This window comes from Mytilus californianus, unplaced genomic scaffold (assembly GCF_021869535.1).
Source record: "Mytilus californianus isolate M0D057914Y unplaced genomic scaffold, xbMytCali1.0.p SCAF_3, whole genome shotgun sequence".
NCBI classification, from domain to species: Eukaryota; Metazoa; Mollusca; class Bivalvia; order Mytilida; family Mytilidae; genus Mytilus; species Mytilus californianus.
Window position 1 is genome coordinate 4,964,803 of NW_026262679.1, and position 26,260 is coordinate 4,991,062.

At 33.1% G+C, this 26,260-nt stretch overlaps 1 protein-coding gene across 1 annotated transcript in view; it reads right to left on the reverse strand.

Annotated features, from left to right (window-relative positions):
* Positions 1 to 26,260, reverse strand: part of LOC127732912 (organic cation transporter protein-like) — a 33,589-nt gene that overhangs the window by 3,141 nt on the left and 4,188 nt on the right. Inside the window, exons 2-8 of the mRNA XM_052242124.1 lie at positions 23,331 to 23,624; positions 20,908 to 21,139; positions 20,166 to 20,355; positions 16,430 to 16,559; positions 6,713 to 6,816; positions 5,263 to 5,480; positions 3,240 to 3,369 (exon numbers count right to left, since the gene is read on the reverse strand). Coding sequence (XP_052098084.1) covers positions 3,240 to 3,369; positions 5,263 to 5,480; positions 6,713 to 6,816; positions 16,430 to 16,559; positions 20,166 to 20,355; positions 20,908 to 21,139; positions 23,331 to 23,624 — 1,298 coding nt within the window. The remainder of the gene's footprint in view (positions 1 to 3,239; positions 3,370 to 5,262; positions 5,481 to 6,712; positions 6,817 to 16,429; positions 16,560 to 20,165; positions 20,356 to 20,907; positions 21,140 to 23,330; positions 23,625 to 26,260) is intronic.

A 26,260-nucleotide genomic window follows, 5' to 3' on the forward strand; every position in this document is an offset into this window, starting at 1 on the left:
TGATGATGATGTCTTTGGTTTGACCCAGCCAGGCATGGAACCCAGGACCTTCCCACAGCTGACATAGAACATGACGATATACCAATATTTCTATAACATTGATAACATATCAAGTAAAACCACTAATACACCCTAGCATCAATGCAGTTGTTAACAATGATTAGTTGGATGGCAGGAAATCCAGGTTACCTGATAATGTACAGGTAAACTATAAGGGGACATCAATCTATCTTTTAAAAATTGTTTCTGGTGCTTTGAGATGTCTGCAACTAAATAATAAAAGTAAAATATTATCCAGGTTTATTTGAATTTAAGTTTTTAGAAACCAAGAATGTGTCCATAGTACACGGATGCCCCACTCACACTAACATGTTCTATGTTCAGTGGACCGTGAAATTGGGGTCAAATCTCTAATTTGGTATTAAAACTAAAAAGATCATATTTTAGGGAACATGTGTACTAAGTTTCAAGTTGATTGGACTTCAACTTCATCAAAAACTACCTTGACCAAAAACTTTAACCTGAAGCGACCAAAAACTTTAATCTGAAACGGGACAGTATCATTTTCTATGTTCAGTTGACTGTGATATTGGGGTCAAAACTCTAATTTGGCATTAAAATTAGAAAGATCATATGATAGGGAACATGTGTACTAAGTTTCAAGTTGATTGGACTTCAACTTCATCAAAAACTACCTTGACCAAAAACTTTAACCTGAAGTGGGACAGACGGAAGAATGGAAGGACCAACTAACGGACGAATGAACGGATGGACAGACCGAAAAACATAATGCCCCTAGGTGAGGCATAAAAATCAACCGAACCTTGTTACATACGCATAAGTGTAGGTATGCACACATGTGAAACTTGATTTTACATCTGATAGTTTTCAAAATAAAAAGTTATAATATGTAACATAAACTGGCTTAAAGAACTGTCATGAAGAAAGAACATGAAAAATAACTACTAAAACTTGAAGAAATTACTATCTAATACTTGATTAAAATGAACATACAATTGCGGTATTTCATCTTTATTCAGAGTTTTATTGCAGAAATTTCATCATCCAGAATTAGAATAAACAGCTTGAATGCAATAATATGTCGGTGAACATACTGTTGCCAAATATTTATAAGCAAAAAATAAAATTTTTAGGGGGTGGGGAGAGTGGTGTCGAACCCAACCACTAATATGCTAATTTTTTGGAAGGAAAACATTGAACAATTGTTACCTTTAAACAAAGAAGCATATAAAATTTTCTGAATATCTGAGAAGTCCCACAACTCTAGCAAATCAGATGGATGGAATAGTGTTTAACGTCCAGTGGCAAATATTACATGCATATTAGGACTAGAACATGATTAACCCATGATAGTGTTTTGTGAACTATCATTTGCCTTTTTTTTTGCCATGGTGTTGCCATTCTACAACTTGTAATATTTTTATTGTCAAATTGGTATCTTCTCACATTTTTTCAAGAATGTATATATTCACGCACCAAGGTAGAGTCCAGGCTGTACACATTACAGAGGGTAGGGATGGGGTACCCCACATGATAAATGAGGGTATAATATTTGTTAAAATAACGTTAACGATAATTATTTCAGTCCATTTGACGCTAACAATTTAATTTCTGAATTTTTAACAGTAATAAATTGCTTTGCCGAGCGCAGCTGGATACGACCGCAGAGGTCCAACACTGAACAGTTGGGGCAAAAATGGACACAATATTCGCCCTTGATACAGGTCTGAATTTGGATTGTAATTAAATATTTGACACATAATAGGTTTCTGACACAGAATAACTGTAGTAAAAGAACTTAGAATTGGTTATATGATTTGAATTTATATTCAATTTTTTGCTTTTGTGCAATACACTATGCTGTTGCGTATTGAGTTTTATTTTGGAAAAAAAAAAATTTTTCAAGAATTTTTCTTTTTAATTTCTGTAATTTGAAACAAGAAAAAATTGACCCCCCCCCCCCAAATTTTTTTTTCACCTCCCCCCCCCCCCCCCCCCCCCAAAAAAAAAATTCTTTCCCTCAAGATATGGTCATAATCTCAATTCAAATTTCCAATGAAGTTTGCAACCATAATTACCCATTTAAATTTACCATAGTGCTAACTTAATCTATTTTGTAATAGAATTTAAAATATGGTGTCAAATCTTTCATATGGATTTTTTTGTAAAAAAAAATATCCAATATTTGCAGATATTTTTACTGGTCTTCCTTTATAAAAATGCATTTCTTTATACATGATTTAAAAGCAGTGTAAGGGAGGTAATCAAAACATTGTTTTTGGACTACCTCCCTTACACTGCTTTTAAATTGTCTTATGTAATTGTCCATTAGCCATTTCTTTATACATAATTCAAAAGCAGTGTAAGGGAGGTAATTCAAATGATGAGTTTGAATTACCTCCCTCACACTGCTTTAAATTATGTTTTGTACTAAAGTTATTGTCCATTACCTAGGACACCCTTGTTTTCCCCCATTTTTCCCCTAATTCCTAAACGGTTTGAGCCATAACCCCCCAAAGCAAATCCTAACCATCACTTTGAGGTATGGAAACTTGTGGTAGAATTTCAGAGAGATCCATACACCATTCCACAAGTTAATGTCTGGAAATTAGAAAAAATGCTTATTTGGGCCCCTTTTTGGCCCCTATTTCCTAAACTGTTAGGACCATAACCCCCAAAATCAATCCCAACCTTCCTTTTGTGGTTATAAACCTTGTGTTTAAATTTCATAGATTTCTATTTATTTATACTAAAGTTATTGTCTGGAAACCAACTGTCTTACGAAGAGGAGAACGAGGACGATGACGATGACGACGACAACGTGATACCAATATACGACCGCAAAATTTTTTTGCGGTCGTATAAAAAAATATTTGTTATTGATTTCCGAAACTTTTTGGTTCATCCTAATATAATTTAATTTTGGATGTAACACATCTTTTGACTGACTGAGAGAATTTTGTTTATCAGCTCATAGACATAATTTTGTCATGTGACCGTGACGTCATCTGACAACGTTTTTTTCATTATTTACTCCTTAAAAGTGTGCACTACATTTTTTATGTTATTTCTTCATAGACAGAAAAAATATTACAGTCATTCCTTAAGTGAAAACTTGGATCCATCCCAATAATATAATGTATCAACAGTTTTTAAAGTAAATCCAACTTTTGTCACAATCCTGACTTGCCCAGATACAAATGTATCACTTCACTAACCTGACAACAGTTGGGAAAGTTTCAGCAGAGAAAACCTGAACTGCAGCCCAGCCACCAGCTATTCCTGACTTTCCTAGCATGGCTAGTACTATTGTTAGAAATGTTAAACCAGATGACTTTTCACCTGAAACTGTAAATTCATTAAACTATATTAGTTCATCATGAAAACAAAGATTATTTTGTCATATGTCCATTTGAAGATAAAACATTTTATTAACAATGAGGAAAGGAACAGTGGAAATGACTTCATATATCAAGAATTTTACCATTTTACCATTTCAGAACATTTTAAATAAATGTGGATAGTGTCCACATGTGGACACAGATGATGCCCCCTCTTGCATATCATATAGTTATAAAGGGACATAACTGAAGAACGGTAAAAGTGACGCTACCCAAATTTGAACTTGATCTGAGTTTTGTGGTAATAAGCATTGTTTGTAAGTCTCATAACATTTGGTTGAGGCTAACTTAAGTAGAGAACAGAAACTAAAAATTCAGCAATTTTTCTATTTGTAAACACACATAACTCTAGAACGATTGTGTATACGTTTTATAACATTTGGTTGAGACAAACTAAAGTTAGAGAACGGAAACGAAAAATTCAGCAATTTTTATGTTTAAAAAGAGACATAACTCAAGAATGGTAAAAGTGTCGCCACCAAATTTCGTACTAAATCTGTATTATGTAGTAATAAGCATTGTGTATAAGTTTCATAACATTTGGTTGAGGCAAACTAAAGTTAGAAAACAGAAACAAAAAATTTGTACTTGATCTTAGTTTTGTGGTAATGAATATTGTGTATAGGTTTCATAATGTTTGGTTGGGGCAAACTTAAGTTACAGAATGGAAACTAAAAATTTTGCAATCTTTCGATTTATAAAGGGGCATAACTCAATAATGGTTAAAGTGACACTACCCAAATTCAACTTGATCTGTGTTTTATCAGTGGAAGTCAAAATTAAACATTGCATTGTATAAAGCATTGATTGTAGTTGATTCAACTATAATCATGGACAAAGGAAGATAACTCCAATTTTAAAAATTACTTGATATTTAGAAGAAAATAAAAATTTTGCAATTTTTCCATTTATAAAGGGCATAACTCACAGTTAAAGTGACGCCACCAAAATTCAAACTTGATCTGTGTTTTGTGGTGATAAGCATTGTGTATAAGTTTCATAACATTTGGCTGAGGCAAACTTAAGTAAGAGAACGGAAACTAAAAATTTTGCAATTTTTCCATTGATAAAGGGGCATAACTCTAGAACGTTTAAAGTGACACCACCAAAATTCAAACTTGATCTGTGTGTTGTGGTAATAAGCATTGTGTATAAGTTTCATAACATTTGGTTGAGGCAAACTTAAGTTAGAGAACGGAAACTAAATATTTTGCAATTTTTCCATTTATAAAGGGGCATAACTCTAGAACGGTTTGAGTGACACCACCAAAATTCAAACTTGATCTGTGTGTTGTGGTAATAAGCATTGTGTATAAGTTTCATAACATTTGGTTGAGGCAAACTCAAGTTAGAGAACAGAAACCAATTGTGGGATGTACAAACAGACGGACAAGGGTAAAACTTAATGCCCCCACCGCTATGGCGGGGGCATAAAAAGTAACAAATTTTTTATTTAATTTTTTAGAATGTACTGTGGATCCATTTATTTTCGTGGGTACCAATATTCATGGATTTAGAAAAACTTCGTGGATATTTAATTTCGTGGTTTTGTCAAAAGCTGCATACAAGCCTATAGATATTTTTTAAATTGTTGAACATTTAAATTCGTGGTTTAAATGTATCCATGAAATCCAGGAAAATTGGTGACCAAAGAATAATAAAGAATCCACAGTAGTCTATACCAATAGCACTTCACTCTATAATGCCTGGTCATAAAGTTTGGCAATTTAAAAGTTTAACTATATAATTATCAATTAAGGGTCCAACCTTTTCTTTGCAGTTTATCAAAAGACTAAAATGTAAGATATAATCAAATATGTTGTATTTCTTTATCACTTACCAGCTAAGTCTATAAATAACACTGAGAAACATGAGATTCCTGCTAACATCATTAAAATTGAGATTGTCTTTCGTCGTCCAATTTTATTACTAATAAGTAAAACAAATACTAATGCTGGTATTTCTACAACTCCAGAAATGAATATATTTATGTATCTATCACCAGCTAAATTTTTAGTGTTAAAGTTTAAACCATAGTACACTGAACTTGAAACAAACCTGAAATAAAAAATATATATGAGTATGATACATAAAACTTGAATAATTTATTTTCGTTATTATATAATATATTCTTCTTCTTTTTTAAACCAATAATAGAAATGATGGAGGATTGATACTTGTACAACAGAGCTATTTTCTATCTTAATTACAAATAAAAGAAGAATGTGTCCATGGTACACAGATGCCCCCCACTTGTAAATATACAAGTCAATGTAGTAAAGTTAGAGTGTGAAAAAGGCAGATTTAGCAATTTTTCCATTTATAAAGGGACAAAACCTGATCTGTATTTGGTGGTAATGAGTATTGCATATACATTTCATAATATTTGGATGAGACCTTTACATAGAAATATTGGGCTGCCATCTACTGACTTTAAGGGTTAATTTTTTTTTTCATTTTTAGTTCTTCTGTTTTAGCTTTTAGTTTTGTGTTTTTAGGGTTCATTGTTTTGCGTTTTTAGGTTTTGGTTTATTACCTTTTGGTTTGTGTTTAACCTTTTACTTTTAATGGTTGTATGTTTGAACATTTCTTCATTGAATTTTAATCTTGAACATTCATGAATTTACAAGAAATACTAATATCTTTTTAGGTATCTCATCTGTTTATGCTGTAAAGTTAGATTATTTTGTAACCAGTATTGTCTAGTTGATTTGTACAAAATATTTTTTTTTTAAATGGGCAAAAAAAATTCTGACATGCTAGCATTTTGAAGACTAGAAAGTAAAAGACTATTCAAACTCACCAGTTTTGGCAATAAATGGATTTCTATGTATAACTTTATTAAATTGTTGTTCAAATAGTTTCAGAGAAAATGTGATTTCCCTTATAACTCATTATAAACTCATGACTAACTATAGCATAATTTTTGGTGAAACGTAAGATTAAAAAGGGAATCACCATTCCTTTGATTTAAAAAAAAAAATAAATATAAAAATTGTAGCCTTGTAACTCCAATGAAGAAAGATAATTTCCAAATTTGAACTGAGTAATTTTGGGTAGACCTGTATGACTGCTAAATGTGGAAAATAATTTTAGAGAAAGACCTTCAAAATATTAAGTTCGAAGATTTGGTCCAGGCTTCAAGTAGTTTCAATGATGAATGACAGAATTATGGAAAATTTAAAGAGTAAGGATCATGAAAGAGGTTTAGTGGTGGCAACAGCTGAAGCTGACCCTTGGCTAAGGAAAGCTTTAAAGTGTACCCAACACAGTTAAGATGTAATACTCACCAACTAAACATAGCAATAAAACTGTGGAATGCAGACTTTGGATTTCTAAAAAGATTATGGTAGCTATACATCTGACATCCTTTATTGTTATTACCATCTATTTTCTGTAAGAAATAAATATAATAAATGTGGATAGTGTCCATGTAACAGCCACTATGTTCTGTCAGTTACTTTGTTCCGGAGGAACTTTTCAACTAGTTATTTCGTTCCGATGGAACTTTCCAACTAGTTATTTCGTTCCAATGGAACTTTCCAACTAGTTGTTTTATTTCGAGTGCAGTCGAAAAGTTCCAGAAAAAAGTAGCTAGTTGAAAAGTCCCGGAACAATGTAGCTAGTTGAATAGTTCTGGCGGAACTGAACAACTAGTTACATCGTTCCGAATATACCATATTTAGTCCTTTTTGTAGAAAGAGGGGGAAGAATGAGTATCAGTATATATAAGAGCAAATCATTAATTTACAAGAATACCCAACGCACTGAAAGGGGTTTCTTTGGGGACAAATATGCAAAATTTAAGTTGTATTTCATAGCTCACATAAAACGGAATAAGTTGCATTATCATGCAAATTTAGTATTCATAGTACCCTCAAGAGAGGGAAGAATATACCCCCCTCCTCATGTGGTTCTTTGAATCAATTCTCCAAATGGAACTTTGTGACTGGTTGATAAGTTCTGTTGGACCTTTTGGGCTAGTTTGTTAGTTCCGGTTTTGACTTATTTGCCAAAGAGGAACTTTGTGGCTAGTTGATAAGTTCCATTTGACTTTTGTAATCAGTATCTTGGGTTTCCCTTTGAAAGGTTCAAATATAATATGTTGCGCTTTTACTTTACAACAATTCTCCCAATGGAACTTTCTGCCTGGTTGATAAGTTCCGTTGGAACTTTTGGGCTAGTTTGTTAGTTCCAGTTTTGACTAATTTGGAAAAAAGGAATTTTCTAACTAGTTGATATGTTCCGTTGGAACTTTTCAACTAGTCACTTTGTTGTTTTAAACCAGAGGAAGAACAAAGTAACTAGTTAATAAGTTCCTCCGGAACTTTTCGGCTAGTTAGTTCTTTCCGCCCAGAACTTTCCAACGTCGGAAAAAAAAGAGCATTTACATCCACATGTGGACACAGATGATGCCCCCGCTTGCATATCATATAGTTATAAAGGGACATAACTGAAGAACGGTACAAGTGACGCTACCCAAATTTGAACTTGATCTGAGTTTTGTGGTAATAAGCATTGTGTGTAAGTCTCATAACATTTGGTTGAGGCTAACTTAAGTAGAGAACAGAAACTAAAAATTCAGCAATTTTTCTATTTGTAAACATGCATAACTCTAGAACTGTTGTGTATAAGTTCTATAACATTGGGTTGAGACAAACTAAAAAATTCAGCAATTTTTATGTTTATAAAGGGACATAACTCAAGAATGGTAAAAGTGTCGCCACCTTATTTCGTACTTAATCTGTATTATGTAGTAATAAGCATTATGTATAAGTTTCATAACATTTGGTTGAGGCAAACTAAAGTTAGAAAACGGAAACAAAAAATTTGTACTTGATCTTAGTTTTGTGGTAATGAATATTGTGTATAGGTTTCATAATGTTTGGTTGGGACAAACTTCAGTTACAGAATGGAAACTTAAAGATTCGGCATATCAAAGAACCCCAATAATTCAATTTTTGATAAAAATCAAACAAAGTTTAATTTTGGACCCTTTGGACCTCAATGTGGACCAATTTAAAAACGGGGCCCAAAATCCAAAAACTAAATACACGGTTAGATTCAGCATATTTAAGAACCCCAAGAATTCAAGAATAAAACCCCATTGAAATTGGTCAAGAAATAAGCAATTTATACGAAGTATCTTCTTTTGCACAATACTGTGCAATTAAATATTTCTTGCTATTGCGCAATACTGTACAATTGACAATTTCTTGCTATTGCGCAATATTGTGCTATTGGATATTTCTTGCTATTGCACAATACTGTGCAATTGAAGATTTCTTGCTATTGCGCAATACTGTGCAATTGAAGATTTCTTGCTATTGTGCAATACTGTGCAATTGAAAATTTCTTGCTATTGCACAATACTTATTATATAATAATTTACACATCCTGTTTGGTGTGTATCTCCTACCATATCATTATTATTTGATTTTAAATATAAATCAGAAATAACCAACTTAAAATGGAAAATTTTAAAAGAAAAAAAAAAGGAAAAAAAGAAAAAAAAAGGAAAAAAAAAAAAATCCCCCCCCCAAATTTTTTGAACCCTCTTATGATTCATCACCCCCAAACTCAATCCCAGCCTTCCCTTTGTGGTATGGTACCATGCAGTACAATTTCAGAGAGATCCATACACTTGAACACAAGTTATTGTCTGGAAACTAGAATAAAATGCTCCGCAGGGCGCAGCTTGATACGACCGCAGAGGTCGAACCCTGAACAGTTGGGGGAAGTATGGACACAACATTCAAGCTTGATACAGCTTTGGATTTGGATTGTGATTAAATATTTGACACAGCATAGGTTTCTAACACAGATTGAATGTGGTCTAAGAACTTAAAAATTTTAAATTGGACATTCACCTATTATGGTCCAATATCCAAAATCTAAATACATGGTTAGATTCAGCATATCAAAGAACCCCAAGAATTCAATTTTTGATGAAATCAAACAAAGTTTAATTTCGGACCCTTTTGACCTCAATGTGGACAAAGTTGATAACGGGGCCCAAAAATCAAAAATCTAAATACATGGTTAGATTCAGCATATCAAAGAACCCCATATATTCAATTTTTGTTGAAATAAAACAAAGTTTAATTTTGGACCCCGATTTGGACCAACTTGAAAACTGGGCCCATAATCAAAAATCTAAATACATGTTTAGATTCAGCATATCAAAGAACCCTAAGAATTCAATTTTTGTTAAAATCAAACTAAGTTTAATTTTGGACCCTTTGGACCTTAATGTAGACCAATTTGAAAACGGAACCAAAAATTAAGAATCTAAATACACGGTTAGATTCAGCATATCAAAGAACCCCAATAATTCAATTTTTGATGAAATCAAACAAAGTTTAATTTTGGACCCTTTTGACCTCAATGTAGACAAAGTTGATAACGGGGCCCAAAAATCAAAAATCTAAATACATGGTTAGATTCAGCATATCAAAGAACCCCATATATTCAATTTTTGTTGAAATCAAACAAAGTTTAATTTTGGACCCCGATTTGGACCAACTTGAAAACTGGGCCCATAATCAAAAATCTAAATACATGTTTAGATTCAGCATATCAAAGAACCCTAAGAATTCAATTTTTGTTAAAATCAAACTAAGTTTAATTTTGGACCCTTTGGACCTTAATGTAGACCAATTTGAAAACGGAACCAAAATTTAAGAATCTAAATACACAGTTAGATTCGGCATATCAAAGAACCCCAATAATTCAATTTTTGATGAAATCAAACAAAGTTTAATTTTGGACCCTTTGGACCTCAATGTGGACCAATTTAAAAACGGGGCCCAAAATCCAAAAACTAAATACACGGTTATATTCAGCATATTAAAGAACCCCATGAAATCAAGAATAAAACCCCATTGAAATTGGTCAAGAAATAAGCAATTTATAGGAAGTATCTTCTTTTGCACAATCCTGTGCTATTAAATATTTCTTGCTATTGCGCAATACTGTACAATTGACAATTTCTTGCTATTGCGCAATATTGTGCTATTGGATATTTCTTGCTACTGCGCAATACTGTGCAATTGAAGATTTCTTGCTATTGCGCAATACTGTGCAATTGAAGATTTCTTGCTATTGTGCAATACTGTGCAATTGAAAATTTCTTGCTATTGCACAATACTTATTATATAATAATTTACACATCCTGTTTGGTGTGTATCTCCTACCATATCATTATTATTTGATTTTAAATATAAATCAGAAATAACCAACTTAAAATGGAAAATTTTAAAAGAAACAAAAAAGGAAAAAAAGAAAAAAAAGGAAAAAAAAATAAATCCCCCCCCAAAATTTTTTGAACCCCCATTATGATTCATCACCCCCAAACTCAATCCCAGCCTTCCCTTTGTGGTATGGTACCTTGCAGTACAATTTCAGAGAGATCCATACACTTGAACACAAGTTATTGTCTGGAAACTAGAAAAAAATGTGTTTTTTGGCCCCTTTTTGGCCCCAAATTCCTAAACATTTAGGGCAATTACCCCCAAACTCAAACCCAGCTTTCCCTTTGAGATATGGGACCTTGTAGTACAATTTCAGAAAGATCCATACACTTACACACAAGTTATTGTCATGAAACTAGAAAAATGCTTGTTTTTTGCCCCTTTTTTGGCCCCTAATTCCTAAAATTTGGAGGCAATTACCCCCAAAATCAATCCCAGCATTCCTTTAGTGATATGGAACCTTGTGGTACAATGTCAGAGAGATCCATACACTTGAACACAAGTTATGTCTGGAAGTTACAAAAATGCTTATTTTTGGCCCCTTTTTGGCCCCTAATTCCTTTACTGTTATTACCATAACCCCCAAAATCAATCCCAACCTTCCTTTTGTGGTATTGAACCTTGTGGTAAAATTTCATAAAGATCCATTCACTTAAACTAAAGTTAGAGTGCGAAAACCAATGTGTCTTCAGACGACGCCGGACGACGACGACGACGACGACGACGCCAACGTCATACCAATATACGACCACAAAAATTTTTTTGTGGTCGTATAAAAATGTGTTTTTTGGCCCCTTTTTGGCCCCACATTTCTAAACGTCTAGGGCAATTACCCCAAAACTCAAACCCAGCTTTCCCTTTGTGATATGGAAACTTTTAGTACAATTTCAGAAAGATCCATACACTTACATACAAGTTATTGTCCTGAAACTAGAAAAATGCTTGTTTTTTGCCCCTTTTTGGCCCCTAATTCCTAAAATATTGAGGCAATTACCCCCATCATCAATCCCAGCCTTCCCTTTGTGGTATGGTACCTTGCAGTACAATTTCAGAGAGATCCATTCACTTGAACACAAGTTATTGTCTGGAAACTAGAAAAATGCTTGTTTTTTGCCCCTTTTTGGCCCCTAATTCCTTAAATATCGAGGCAATTACCCCCATCATCAATCCCAGCCTTCCCTTTGTGGTATGGTACCTTGCAGTACAATTTCAGAGAGATCCATACACTTGAACACAAGTTATTGTCTGGAAACTAGAAAAATGATTATTTTTGGCCCCTTTTTGGCCCCCAATTCCTAAACGTTTCGGCAATTACCCATAAACTCAATTCAAGCTTTCCCTTTGTGATATGGAACCTTGTAGTACAATTTCAGAAAGATCCATACACTTACACACAAGTTATTGTCATGAAACTAGAAAAATGCTTGTTTTTTGCCCCTTTTTTGGCCCCTAATTCCTAAAATTTTGAGGCAATTACCACCAAAATCAATCCCAGCATTCCTTTTGTGATATGGAACCTTGTGGTACAATGTCAGAGAGATCCATACACTAACACACAAGTTATGTCTGGAAGTTACAAAAATGCTTATTTTTGGCCCCTTTTTGGCCCCTAATTCCTTTACTGTTGGTACCATAACCCCCAAAATCAATCCCAACCTTTCTTTTGTGGTATTGAACCTTGTGGTAAAATTTCATAGAGATCCATTCACTTAAACTAAAGTTAGAGTGCGAAAACCAATGTGTCTTCGGACGATGCCGGACGACGCCAGACGACGAAGACGACGCCAACGTCATACCAATATACGACCACAAAATTTTTTTTGCGGTCGTATAAAAATTACTTGATATAATAATTTAGAAGAAAATAAAAATTTTGCAATTTTTCCATTTATAAAGGGGCATAACTCTAGAATGGTTAAAGTGATGCCACCAAAATTCAAACTTGATCTGTGTTTTGTGGTAATAAGCATTATGTATAAGTTTCATAACATTTGGTTTAGGCAAACTTAAGTAAGAGAACAGAAACTTAAAATTTTGCAATTTTTCCATTTATAAAAGGGCATAACTCTAGAACGGTTAAAGTGACGCCACCAAAATTCAAACTTGATCTGTGTTTTGTGGTTATAAGCATTGTGTATAAGTTTCATAACATTTGATTGAGGCAAACTTAAGTTAGAGAACGGAAACTAAAAATTTTGCAATTTTTCCATTTATAAAGGGGCATAACCTAGAACGGTTAAAGTGACGCCACCAAAATTCAGACTTGATCTGTGTTTAAGGTAATAAGCATTGTGTATAAGTTTCATAACATTTGATTGAGGCAAACTCAAGTTAGAGAACAGAAACCAATTTTGGGACGTACGTACAGACGGACAAGGGTAAAACTTAATGCCCCCACCGCTACGGCGGGGGCATAAAAATGATGTACAAATGAAGCATAATCAAGACCAAGTCATTATAAAGGATGGGACATAATCATAAGTAGGTGAATCTTACAACTTCTGTAAAATTTGAACAACAAATTGATTTTAGTAATTGCAAATGCAGAAATTATTGACTGCACTTATTATTGCATTGTCCTAAATGACCAGTCAAAACCATGTCACAATTGCACATTACTTATAGAGATTACTTAAATCAAATAATATCATAATGCAATATTTAAAATCTTGAAATATTTGAAACTGCAGTATATTTAAATGATTAATAAAATGCTCCGCAGTGCGCAGCTTGATACGACCGCAGAGGTCGAACCCTGAACAGTTGGGGCAAGTATGGACACAACATTCAAGCTTGATACAGCTTTGCATTTGGATTGTGATTAAATATTTGACACAGCATAGGTTTCTGACACAGAATGAATGTGGTCTAAGAACTTAAAAATTTTAAATTGGACATTCACCTATTATGGTCCAATATCCAAAATCTAAATACATGGTTAGATTCAGCATATCAAAGAACCCCAAGAATTCAATTTTTGATGAAATCAAACAAAGTTTAATTTTGGACCCCTTTGACCTCAATGTGGACAAAGTTGATAACGGGGCCCAAAAATCAAAAATCTAAATACATGGTTAGATTCAGCATATCAAAGAACCCCATATATTCAATTTTTGTTGAAATCAAACAAAGTTTAATTTTGGACCCAGATTTGGACCAACTTGAAAACTGGGCCAATAATCAAAAATCTAAATACATATTTAGATTCAGCATATCAAAGAACCCTAAGAATTCAATTTTTGTTAAAATCAAACTAAGTTTAATTTAGGACCCTTTGGAACTTAATGTAGACCAATTTGAAAACGGAACCAAAAATTAAGAATCTAAATACACGGTTAGATTCGGCATATCAAAGAACCCCAATAATTCAATTTTTGATGAAATCAAACAAAGTTTAATTTTGGACCCTTTGGACCTCAATGTGGACCAATTTAAAAACGGGGCCCAAAATCCAAAAACTTAATACACGGTTAGATTCAGCATATTAAAGAACCCCAAGAATTCAAGAATAAAACCCCATTGAAATTGGTCAAGAAATAAGCAATTTATACGAAGTATCTTCTTTTGCACAATACTGTGCAATTAAATATTTCTTGCTATTGCGCAATACTGTACAATTGACAATTTCTTGCTATTGCGCAATATTGTGCTATTGGATATTTCTTGCTATTGCACAATACTGTGCAATTGAAGATTTCTTGCTATTGCGCAATACTGTGCAATTGAAGATTTCTTGCTATTGTGCAATACTGTGCAATTGAAAATTTCTTGCTATTGCACAATAATTTACACATCCTGTTTGGTGTGTATCTCCTACCATATCATTATTATTTGCTTTTAAATATAAATCAGAAATAACCAACTTAAAATGGAAAATTTTAAAAGAAAAAAAAAAGGAAAAAAAGAAATAAAAGGAAAAAAAAAAAATCCCCCCCCCAAATTTTTTGAACCCCCTTATGATTCATCACCCCCAAACTCAATCCCAGCCTTCCCTTTGTGTTATGGTACTTTGCAGTACAATTTCAGAGAGATCCATACACTTGAACACAAGTTATTGTCTGGAAACTAGAAAAATTTGTTTTTTTCCCCTTTTTGGCCCCAAATTCCTAAACGTCTAGGGCAATTACCCCCAAACTCAAACCCAGCTTTCCCTTTGTGATATGGAACCTTGTAGTACAATTTCAGAAAGATCCATACACTTTCACACAAGTTATTGTCCTGAAACTAGAAAAATGCTTGTTTTTTGCCCCTTTTTGGCCCCTAATTCCTAAAATATTGAGGCAATTACCCCCATCATCAATCCCAGCCTTCCCTTTGTGGTATGGTACCTTGCAGTACAATTTCAGAGAGATCCGTACACTTGAACACAAGTTATTGTCTGGAAACTAGAAAAATGCTTATTTTTGGCCCTTTTTTGGCCCCCAATTCCTAAACGTTTCGGCAATTACCCCCAAACTCAATTCCAGCTTTCCCTTTGTGATATGGAACCTTGTAGTACAATTTCAGAAAGATCCATACACTTACACACAAGTTATTGTCATGAAACTAGAAAAATGCTTGTTTTTTGTCCCTTTTTTGGTCCCTAATTCCTAAAATTTTGAGGCAATTACCCCCAAAATCAATCCCAGCATTCCTTTTGTGATATGGAACCTTGTGGTACAATGTCATAAAGATCCATACAATAACACACAAGTTATGTCTGGAAGTTACAAAAATTCTTATTTTTGGCCCCTTTTTGGCCCCTAATTCCTTTACTGTTGGTACCATAACCCCGAAAATCAATCCCAACCTTCCTTTTGTGGTATTGAACCTTGTGGTAAAATTTCATAGAGATCCATTCACTTAAACTAAAGTTAGAGTGCGAAAACCAATGTGTCTTCGGACGACGCTGGACGACGCCAGGAACGACGACGACGACGACGACGCCACTGTCATACCAATATACGACCACAAAAATTTGTTTGCGGTCGTATAAAAATATGGCATATCTGAAATGAGTACAAATTATGGCATATCTAAATATTATTAGAAACTATATATGATACCTGATTTGAGTAGGACAATGATTGTTTTACTGTAGACAGCTATAGTTGAGATAAATAAGATTGTCTTATCTCAAATGATATCAGGATTTTCTTACCATAGATAGATGTTATTAAGTGAGATCTCAATTGTCATACCATAGATTGTGCTAGTTAAGTGAGATCAGAATTGTCTTATTTATTCAGTATTAGTTGAGGGAGATCAGATTACTCTTACTAGAGACAGTTGTACTGGTAGTTGAGTGAGATCCTCATTATCTATTGTTTAACGTTACCATGGTAAGTTTAATTCAGAAAGATCAGGATTGTCTTACTACAGACAATTGCAGTTGAGTGAGATCAGGATTGTCTAATCTTAGACAGCCATATCAGGATTATTGTCTTACCGAAGAAAGTTGTAGTTGATGAAGATCAGGATTTTCTTACCATAGATAATTGAAGTTGAATGAGATCAGGATTATCTAATCTTATACAGCCAAAGTTTAGGGAGATCAGGATGATCTTACCATAGATAGATGTAGTTGAGTGAGATCACGATGATCTTACCATAGATAGATGTAGTTGAGTGAGATCACGATGATCTTACCATAGATAGATGAGGTTGAGTGAGATCACAATGATCTTACCATAGATAGATGTAGTTGAGTGAGATCACGATGATCTTACCATAGATTGATGAGTTGAGTGAGATCACGATGATTATAAGACTTACCATAGATATATGTAGTTGAGTGAGATCAGGATTATCTACTTTGTTATATGCTGCCATGGTAAGTATAATCTGTTTAGCTTCTTCATATCTACCTTTACTTAGCAACCATCTAGGGCTTTCTGGTACTAATCTTAAATTATAACATGCATGTGTGTAAATTAACTTTTTACAAAAAGTAGTCATATAATGCAAATATTTAAACAAGTACAAAGTAAAAGTTTATACAATAAATCCAAGAATATGTGTACATAGGACATCATGTCCCACTCACAAAATCACATGTCCATGATCAGTGAACCTCAAAATCTGGGTCAAAACACTAATTTGGCATATATTCTAAATAGTTCACTTGATAATAAACATATGTAATAACTTCTAAGTTTCAAGTTCATGTGACCACAAACTATCTAAAACCAAAACTTTAACCTGATATGGGGTGAAAAGACAAATAGAAGGAGAGACCCACAGACCAGAAAACATCATAGCCCTTAACTATTGTAGGCACAGCATAAAATAAAATGCTTCGCTGGGGCGCAGCTTGATACGACCGCAGAGGTCGAACCCTGAACAGTTGGGGCAAGTATGGACACAACATTCAAGCTTGATACAGCTCTGAATTTGGATTGTTATTAAATATTTGACACAGCATAGGTTTCTGACACAGAAAGAATGTGGTCTAAGAACTTGAATTTTTTTAATTTACCTATTATGGTCCAATGTCCAAAATCAAAATACATGGTTAGATTCAGCATATCAAAGAACCCCATATATTCAATTTTTGTTAAAATCAAACAAAGTTTAATTTTGGACCCCAACTTGGACAAACTTGAAAACTGGGCCCATAATCAAAAATCTAAACACATGTTTAGATTCAGCATATCAAAGAACCCCAAGAATTCAATTTTTGCTAAAATCAAACTAAGTTTAATTTTGGACCCTTTGGACCTTAATGTAGACCAATTTAAAAAACGGGACTTAAAATTAAAAATCTAAATACACGGTTAGGTTTGGAATATCAAAGAACCCCAATAATTCAATTTTTGATGAAATCAAACAAAGTTTAATTTTGGACCCTTTTGACCTCAATATGAACCAATTTGATAGCGGGGCCCACAAATAAAAAATCTAAATTCATGGTTAGATTCAGCATATCAAAGAACCCCATATATTCAATTTTTGTTGAAATCAAAAAAAGTTTAATTTTGGACCCCAACTTGGACCAACTTGAAAACTGGGCCCATAATCAAAAATCTAAACACATGTTTAGATTCAGCATATCAAAGAACCCCAAGAATTCAATTTTTGTTAAAATCAAACTAAGTTTAATTTTGGACCCTTTGGACCTCAATGAAGACCAATTTAAAAAACGGGACCCAAATTAAAAATCTAAAAACACGGTTAGATTTGGCATATCAAAGAACCCCAATAATTCAATTTTCGATGAAATCAAACAAAGTTTAATTTTGGACCCTTTTGACCTCAATATGAACCAATTTGATAGCGGGGCCTACAAATAAAAAATCTAAATACATGGTTAGATTCAGCATATCAAAGAACCTCATATATTCAATTTTTGTTGAAATCAAACAAAGTTTAATTTTGGACCCCAATTTGGACCAACTTGAAAACTGGGCCCATAATCAAAAATCTAAATACATGTTTAGATTCAGCATATCAAAGAACCCCATATATTCAATTTTTGTTGAAATCAAACAAAGTTTAAATACTGGACCCTATCTTGGACCAACTTGAAAACTGGGCCCATAATCAAAAATCTAAACACATGTTTAGATTCAGCAAATCAAAGAACCCCAAGAATTCAATTTTTGTCAAAATCAAACTAAGTTTAATTTTGGACCCTTTGGACCTCAATGTAGACCAATTTAAAAAACAGGACCCAAAATTAAAAACCTAAATACACGGTTAGATTTGGAATATCAAAGAACCCCAATAATTCAATTTTAGATGAAATCAAACAAAGTTTAATTTTGGACCCTTTTGACCTCAATATGAACCAATTAGATAACGGGGTCCACAAATAAAAAATCTAAATACATGGTTAGATTCAGCATATCAAAGAACCCCATATATTCAATTTTTGTTGAAATCAAACAAAGTTTAATTTTGGACCCCAATTTGGACCAACTTGAAAACTGGGCCAAAAATCAAAAATCTAAATACATGTTTAGATTCAGCATATCAAAGAACCTCATATATTCAATTTTTGCTAAAATCAAACAAAGTTTAATTTTGGACCCTTTGGACCTTAATGTAGACCAATTTAAAAAACGGGACTTAAAATTAAAAATCTAAATACACGGTTAGGTTTGGAATATCAAAGAACCCCCATTTTGGACCCTTTGGACATTAATGTAGACCAATTTGAAAACTGGACCCAAAATTAAAAATCTAAATACACTGTTAGATTCGGCATAACAAATAAATAAATGTGATCAAAGATTTTACAAATCTAATGCGCCATACTGTGCAATTAAAGATTACTTCTTGAAATTTTTCAATATTTGAAATTTGAAAAAAAAATAATATTTGAAGAATAATTCTTTTTAATTTCTGAAATCTGAAATGAGAAAAAATTGGCCCCCCACAATTTCTTTTTATCCTCCCCCCCCCCCTTTTTCCCCCAAAAAAATTCTTTCCTTCAAGATATGGTCATAATCTCAATTCAAATTTCCAATGGAGTTGGCAACCATAATTACCCATTTAAATTTACCATAGTGCTAACTTAATCTATTTTATAATAGAATTAATAAAAATATAGTGTCAAATCTTTCATATGGATTTTTTTGTAAAAAAAAAAGATGAAAACATTTGCAGATATTTTTACTGGTCTTCCTTTATAAATATGCATTTCTTTAAACATAATTTAAAAGCAGTGTAAGGGAAGTAACCAAAACGTTGTATTTGGATTAACTCCCTTACACTGTTTTAGATTATCTTTATTGTTCATTAACCATTACTTTACCTATACATAATTTAAAAGCAGTGTAAGGGAGATAATTTCAATGATGTATTTGATTTATCTCCCTTACACTGCTTTAAATTATGTTTTGTACTAAAGTATTTGTCCATTAACCAGGACAACCTTGTTTTTCCCCCTTTTTTGCCCCTAATTCCTAAACGGTTTGAGCCATAACCCCCCAAAGCAAATCCTAACCATCCCTTTGTGGTATGGAAACTTGAAGTATAATTTCAGAGAGATCCATACACCGTTCCACAGTTATTGTCTGGAAACTAGAAAATGCTCATTTTTGGCCCCTTTTTGGCCCCTAATTCCTTAACTGTTGGTACCATAACCCCCAAAATCAATCCCAACCTTCCTTTTGTGGTATTTAACCTTATGGTCAAATTTCAAAAAGATCCATTCACTTAAACTAAAGTTAGAGTGCGAAAACCAATATGTATTCGGACGACGACGCCGGACGACGACGACGACGCCGGACGACGACGACGACGACGCCAACGTCATACCAATATACGACCACAAAATTTTTTTGCAGTCGTATAAAAAGAAGCAGTTCTCATTTGAGCAAAAGAATTTTGTTACGAAGCTATTTATTTCAGCAATGATTCATTTTGTGTATATTTTTGGTTGTAATTCATACAGGTGTGCCTAATCTTATTTTCAATCTTACATTATTCTGTGACACATCTTTTATCTTTCTATATTCCAATTGACATAATTTAAATACTTGTTTAAACATTACTGTCAACTAACCTCCAGCTAAGAAGCATGGGCAATCCTACAAGTGATGACACCATTGTTAGTGTTCTCCAGTCCCTGATAAAATATCCTAGAGGAGCTAGCAGCATCAATCCCACAGCCCAGAAACCTACACATCCACAAAATACTCTCCATGATGGAATAACATATTCTAGTGGTAAGACAAAGTTGGTTACTAACACACCTGAAAATAAATTGAAAAAAAAAATCCTTTTAATAAGAAAATATATATCAACTTCAACTGTTTTTATATTCTAAATTCTATTTTTTTTCAATTTTCAAGAGTCATAGAATGGTTTTTATTCCCAATTGAAAAATTCTTGGTTTTTTTTTGTCTTTTCTAAGCAAACAAAAATGTGTTCCAAAATAATGTGTGTCATTTATCCTCAGAATAAACCCTGATTTTCTGATTACATATAGTTAATAAATGTCTCCATTCCAAAAGGTTTGATTCATGTCAAATTTACATTTTTGTTTCAGTTATTTACCATTTGGACAGAAAATCATATATCCTTTAAATTTTCAAAACAGTTGAACAAATTCATTGAAGCACCATCTCAAAGTTTTACTATTATATATCAATGATCACATATTTTTTTCTTTCCCATACAGATGTCACTCACAATTAGATTGTTCACACACTATCTGCTCCAAAGGGAAACAACTCTTGTGAAATCATAAAAAGCCTTTAAAGGGAAGTAATTTTGAAGTGAATGTAAATCAGGAATAAAAGTACCTCCAACTAATCCACCAATGAAGAATCTGAGGACAGTAAATGTCTGCCATGATTGAACAAATGCACTACAAAAGAGTAATATAAGTAGTAATAGGTACTCCAGATATAGAGGTTTCTTCCTCCCATACTTGTCTGCCAGCTGTCCTGTGATACATGCACCAAGAAATACTCCAACCATCTGTATGGTAGTGATAATTGATGGTATACCTTCATTGTCACAGATTAAATGCCACTGAAAACAATCAAAATTTATAATAAACTGCTTCGCTGAGCGCAGCTGGATACGCCCGCAAAGGTCCAACCCTGAACAGTTGGGACAAAAATGGACACAATATTCAAGCTTGATACAGGTCTGAATTTGGATTGTATTAAATATTTAACATATTATAGGTTTCTGAATAAATGTAGTCAAAGAACTTGAAATTGGTTATATGAATTGAATTTATATTCAATTAAAGATTTCTTGCTGTTGTGCAATACACTGTGTTGTTGTGCAATACTAAGTAAATCTGTTGTCAGACTATAAACAATTAAAGTTCAATTAATTCTCAATGTCATATTAAAAATTTATGAAAATGTAAAGGGAGCTTACATCAATAGATATAAATAATTCACTAAAGTTTCATGAGAATTTCTGACAGCATTTTTGAGTTATTGTCCAAAAACTGGAAAATCCCCCCTTTTTTAATGAATAAAACCCCATAACTCAGAAATGTAAAATGTAAAATTTATAAAATTCTAAACGGAGCTTACATCAACAGATATAAACAATTCACCAAAGTTTCATAAGAACTGCTGAAAGCATTTTTGATTTTTTGTCTGAAAACTGAAAAATCCCCCTTTTTTTTATGAATAAAACCCTGTAACTCGGAAATGTAAAATCTAAAATATATAAAAATCAAAAGGGAGCTCTTGTCAATAGATATAAACAATTCACCACAATTTCTTGCAAGTTGGTGATAGCATTCTCGAGTTATTGTCTGAAAACTGGAAAATCCCCTTTTTTTAATGAATAAAACCCCATAACTCGGAAATGTAAAATCTAAAATTTATAAAAAAACGAAAGGGAGCTCACGTCAATAGATATAAACAATTCACTAAAGTTTTATTTAAATTGGTTAAAGCGTTTTTGAATTAATGTCCCACATGTTGACGACAGACGGACGGACAGACGGACAGACGGTCGGACAGACGGACAACGGTATACCATAATACGTCCCGTAAACGGGCGTATAAAAACTACAATTAATTTAACTTTTATAGACATTTCATTCTTATAGAACGCTTACCGTAATAATCATTGTAAAGTTTTTCAAACTCAAATAAGTTCACATGGCTAAAAAAAGATGTGGATTATAACTGCCAGGGTGTTCAGATCAAAAAAGCAAACTACATAAATTTATTCAAAATTAGTCCATTATTATTTTTCAACAACAAATGACTGAGATTATAAGAAATACCATAACAAAACATTTTAAACAGCTAACTACCATGACTACTCACATGATTTCTTTTATGCTTACTTCAGATATGATACTTGTATCCTTACCTCAGATATGATACTTGTATGCTTATCTCAGATATGATACTTGTATGCTTACCTCAGATATGATACTCGTATCCTTACCTCAGATATGATACTTGTATGCTTATCTCAGATATTATACTTGTATAAAATTGAGAATGGCAATGGGGAATGCTTACTTCAGATATGATGCTTACTTCAGATATGATACTTGTTTGCTTACCTCAGATAAGATACTTGTATCCTTACCTCAGATATACTTGTATGCTTACCTCAGATAGGATGCTTACTTCAGATATGATACTTGTATGCTTGCTTCAGATATGAAGCCTACTTCACATATGATACTTGATGCTTACCACGGATATGATACTTGTATGCTTACCTCAGATATGACACTTGTATCCTTACCTCAGATATGATACTTGTATGCTTACCTCAGATATGATACTTGTATGCTTACCTCAGATATGATACTTGTATCCTTACCTCAGATATGATACTTGTGTGCTTACTCAGATATGATACTTGTATGCTTACCTCAGATATGATACTTGTATGCTTACCTCAGATATGATGCTTATTTCAGATATGATACTTGTATGCTTACTTCAGATATGATGCTTACTTCAAATATGATACTTGTATGCTTACCTCAGATACGATACTTGTTTGATTACCTCAGATATGATTCTTTTATGCTTACTTCAGATATGATACTTGTATCCTTACCTCAGATATGATACTTGTATGCTTACCTCAGATATGATGCTTACTTCAGATATGATACTTGTATGCTTACCTCAGATATGATGCTTACTTCAGATATGATACTTGTATGCTTACCTCAGATATGATACTTGTATGCTTACTTCAGATACAATACTTGTAATCTTACCTCTGATATGATAGAAGTAAAGTCCTCTGAGAATTTAATGGTAGAACACATTTTATTATCAGCTGTACATGCGTTCATTGTATAATTAAGTGTCATATTACTAGTTGCATTAACACTATTCTCATAACATGTCCATGTTGGCTTTGCATTGATTAAGATAGGTAACAACATTGCCCATGCTGCTGGTGTCTCGAACAGGCTTACAATAATAAATACTCTAAACTGATATTTCCCAAAATAGTGCAAAGGTCCATATGAACCAAGCTGTTTTAAAACCTTTTCATACTCAGACATCTGAAAAATAATGAATTTCTATTACTTGGATGAATGAGGTATTCCATATACATTTTGGTAAATAATAAAAGTGTTAAATTAAACTTTTTTCTTCAGCTGCTATTTCTTGATCTTGAACATTAGCTTCTGTCCAAGTTTGAGTTTCATAACAATACAGGAAGGTTTTAAATCCCAACTGAATTCAAAACTGTCTAAAATTGTTAACTTCAAAAAACTCATCTATCATAGAAATTCAATACTAAATAAAATGCTCTGCTGGGGCGCAGCTTGATACGACCGCAGAGGTCAAACCCTGAACAGTTGGGGCAAGTATAGACACAACATTCAAGCTTGATACAGCACTGAATTTGGATTGTAATTAAATATTTGACACAGCATAGGTTTCTGACACAGAATGAAAGTGGTCTAAGAACTTAAAAATTTTTAATTTACCTATTCAAACCATATCATCATTATTTGCTTTTATATATAAATCAGAAATAACCAATTTAAAATGGAAAATTTTAAAGAAAAAAAAGGAAAAAAAAATCCCCCCCCCCCCAAATTTTTTGAACCCCCTTATGATTCATCACCCCCAAACTCAATCCCAGCCTTCCCTTTGTGGTATGGTACCTTGCAGTACAATTTCAGAGAGATCCATACACTTGAACACAAGTTATTGTCTGGAAACTAGAAAAATGCTTGTTTTTTGGCCCCTTTTTGACCCCAAATTCCTAAACGTTTACGGCAATCACCCCCAAACTCAAACCCAGCTTTCCCTTTGTGATATGGAACCTTGTAGTACAATTTCATAAAGATCAATACACTTACACACAAGTTATTGTCCTGAAACTAGAAAAAAATGCTTGTTTTTTTGCCCTTTTATGGCCCCTAATTACTAAACTTTTGAGGGAATTACCCCCAAAATCAATCCCAACCTTCCCTTTGTGGTATGGTACCTTGCAGTACAATTTCAGAGAGATCCATACACTTGAACACAAGTTATTGTCTGGAAACTAGAAAAATGCTTATTTTTGGCCCCTTTTTGGCCCCTTATTCCTTAACTTTTTGAGCAATTACCCCCAAACTCAATTCCAGCTTTCCCTTTGTGATATGGAACCTTGCAGTACAATTTCATAAAGATCCATACACTTACACACAAGTTATTGTCATGAAACTAGAAAAATGCTTGTTTTTTGCCCCTTTTTGGCCCCTAATTCCTAAAATTTGGAGGCAATTACCCCCAAAATCAATCCCAGCATTCCCTTTGTGATATGGAACCTTGTGATACAATGGCAGAGAGATCCATAGACTTACACACAAGTTATTGTCATGAAACTAGAAAAATGCTTGTTTTTTGCCCCTTTTTGGCCCCTAATTCCTAAAATTTGGAGGCAATTACTCCCAAAATCAATCCCAGCATTCCCTTTGTGATATGGAACCTTGTTGTACAATGTCAGAGAGATCCATACACTTACACACAAGTTATGTCTGGAAGTTACAAAAAATGCTTATTTTTGGCCCCTTTTTCCTTAACTGTTGGTGCCATAACCCCCAAAATCAATCCCCACCTTCCTATTGTGATATTGAACCTTATGGTAAAATTTCATTGAGATCCAGTTACTTAAACTAAAGTTAGAGTGCGAAAACTAATGTGTCTTCGGACGACGACAACGACGCCAACGTCATACCAATATACGACCACAAAAAATTTTTTGCGGTCGTATAAAAATTAATAAAATATATTTTAAAAATTTTGTATAAAAATAAGGAAAATACAATCTAACTGAAAAATAAGGACAAGGATTTTCACAGAATAAATGCATCGCAAATGGACTGAAAGTTGAATTTGAAATCTTTGAGTTTACCACAAATCAATAAATGGGAGTTTTTGTACATATCTATTACAACACCATAAAGGTCACCTCAAGTTAGCTTTAAAGGCCAGAGACTATGCTAGCTAAATATATTCTCAGGAATTACTTAAATAATTTATTTTAAAAGTTTGGACCAAAATTATTGCAAGCAGGAGTTATCTATTTATCTATAATAAAAAAATTCAAATTGAATAGATCAGTACTATTACCAAGTCACGTATTAAGTGTTTGGTATTTGTTTTATCATATCTAATTTTAACTCTTATGAAGAATAATTCAGAAATATGTACATGTGGTGATGAACACTCGATGTGTTCCTGTCTTAAGGGACATTATCATCTAGACATTATGTTCATTGTATACCAACTTTTAATTATTTTTCAAAATATCTAATAATGAACAGTAAACTTCAAACTATATTTATACATAATTTCTTCTCTAAAATAAGAATTTGATGCTGTATCTATTTTTAACTATGAATCTACTTACAATTTCTATTAATTGTGCAATACAGAGTTCTGAATTTGGATTGTGATTAAATATTTGACATAGCATATTAGGTTTCTGACACAGAAGAATGTGGTCTAAGAACTTAAAAATTTGTTTACCTATCATCATGATCATAGTCCAATATCCAAAATCTAAATACATAGCTATATTCAGCATATCAAAGAACCCCAAAATTTCAATTTTTGAGGAAATCAAACAAACTTTAATTGTGAACCCTTTGAACCTCAATGTGGACCAATTTGATGATGGGGCCCAAAATCCAAAATCTTA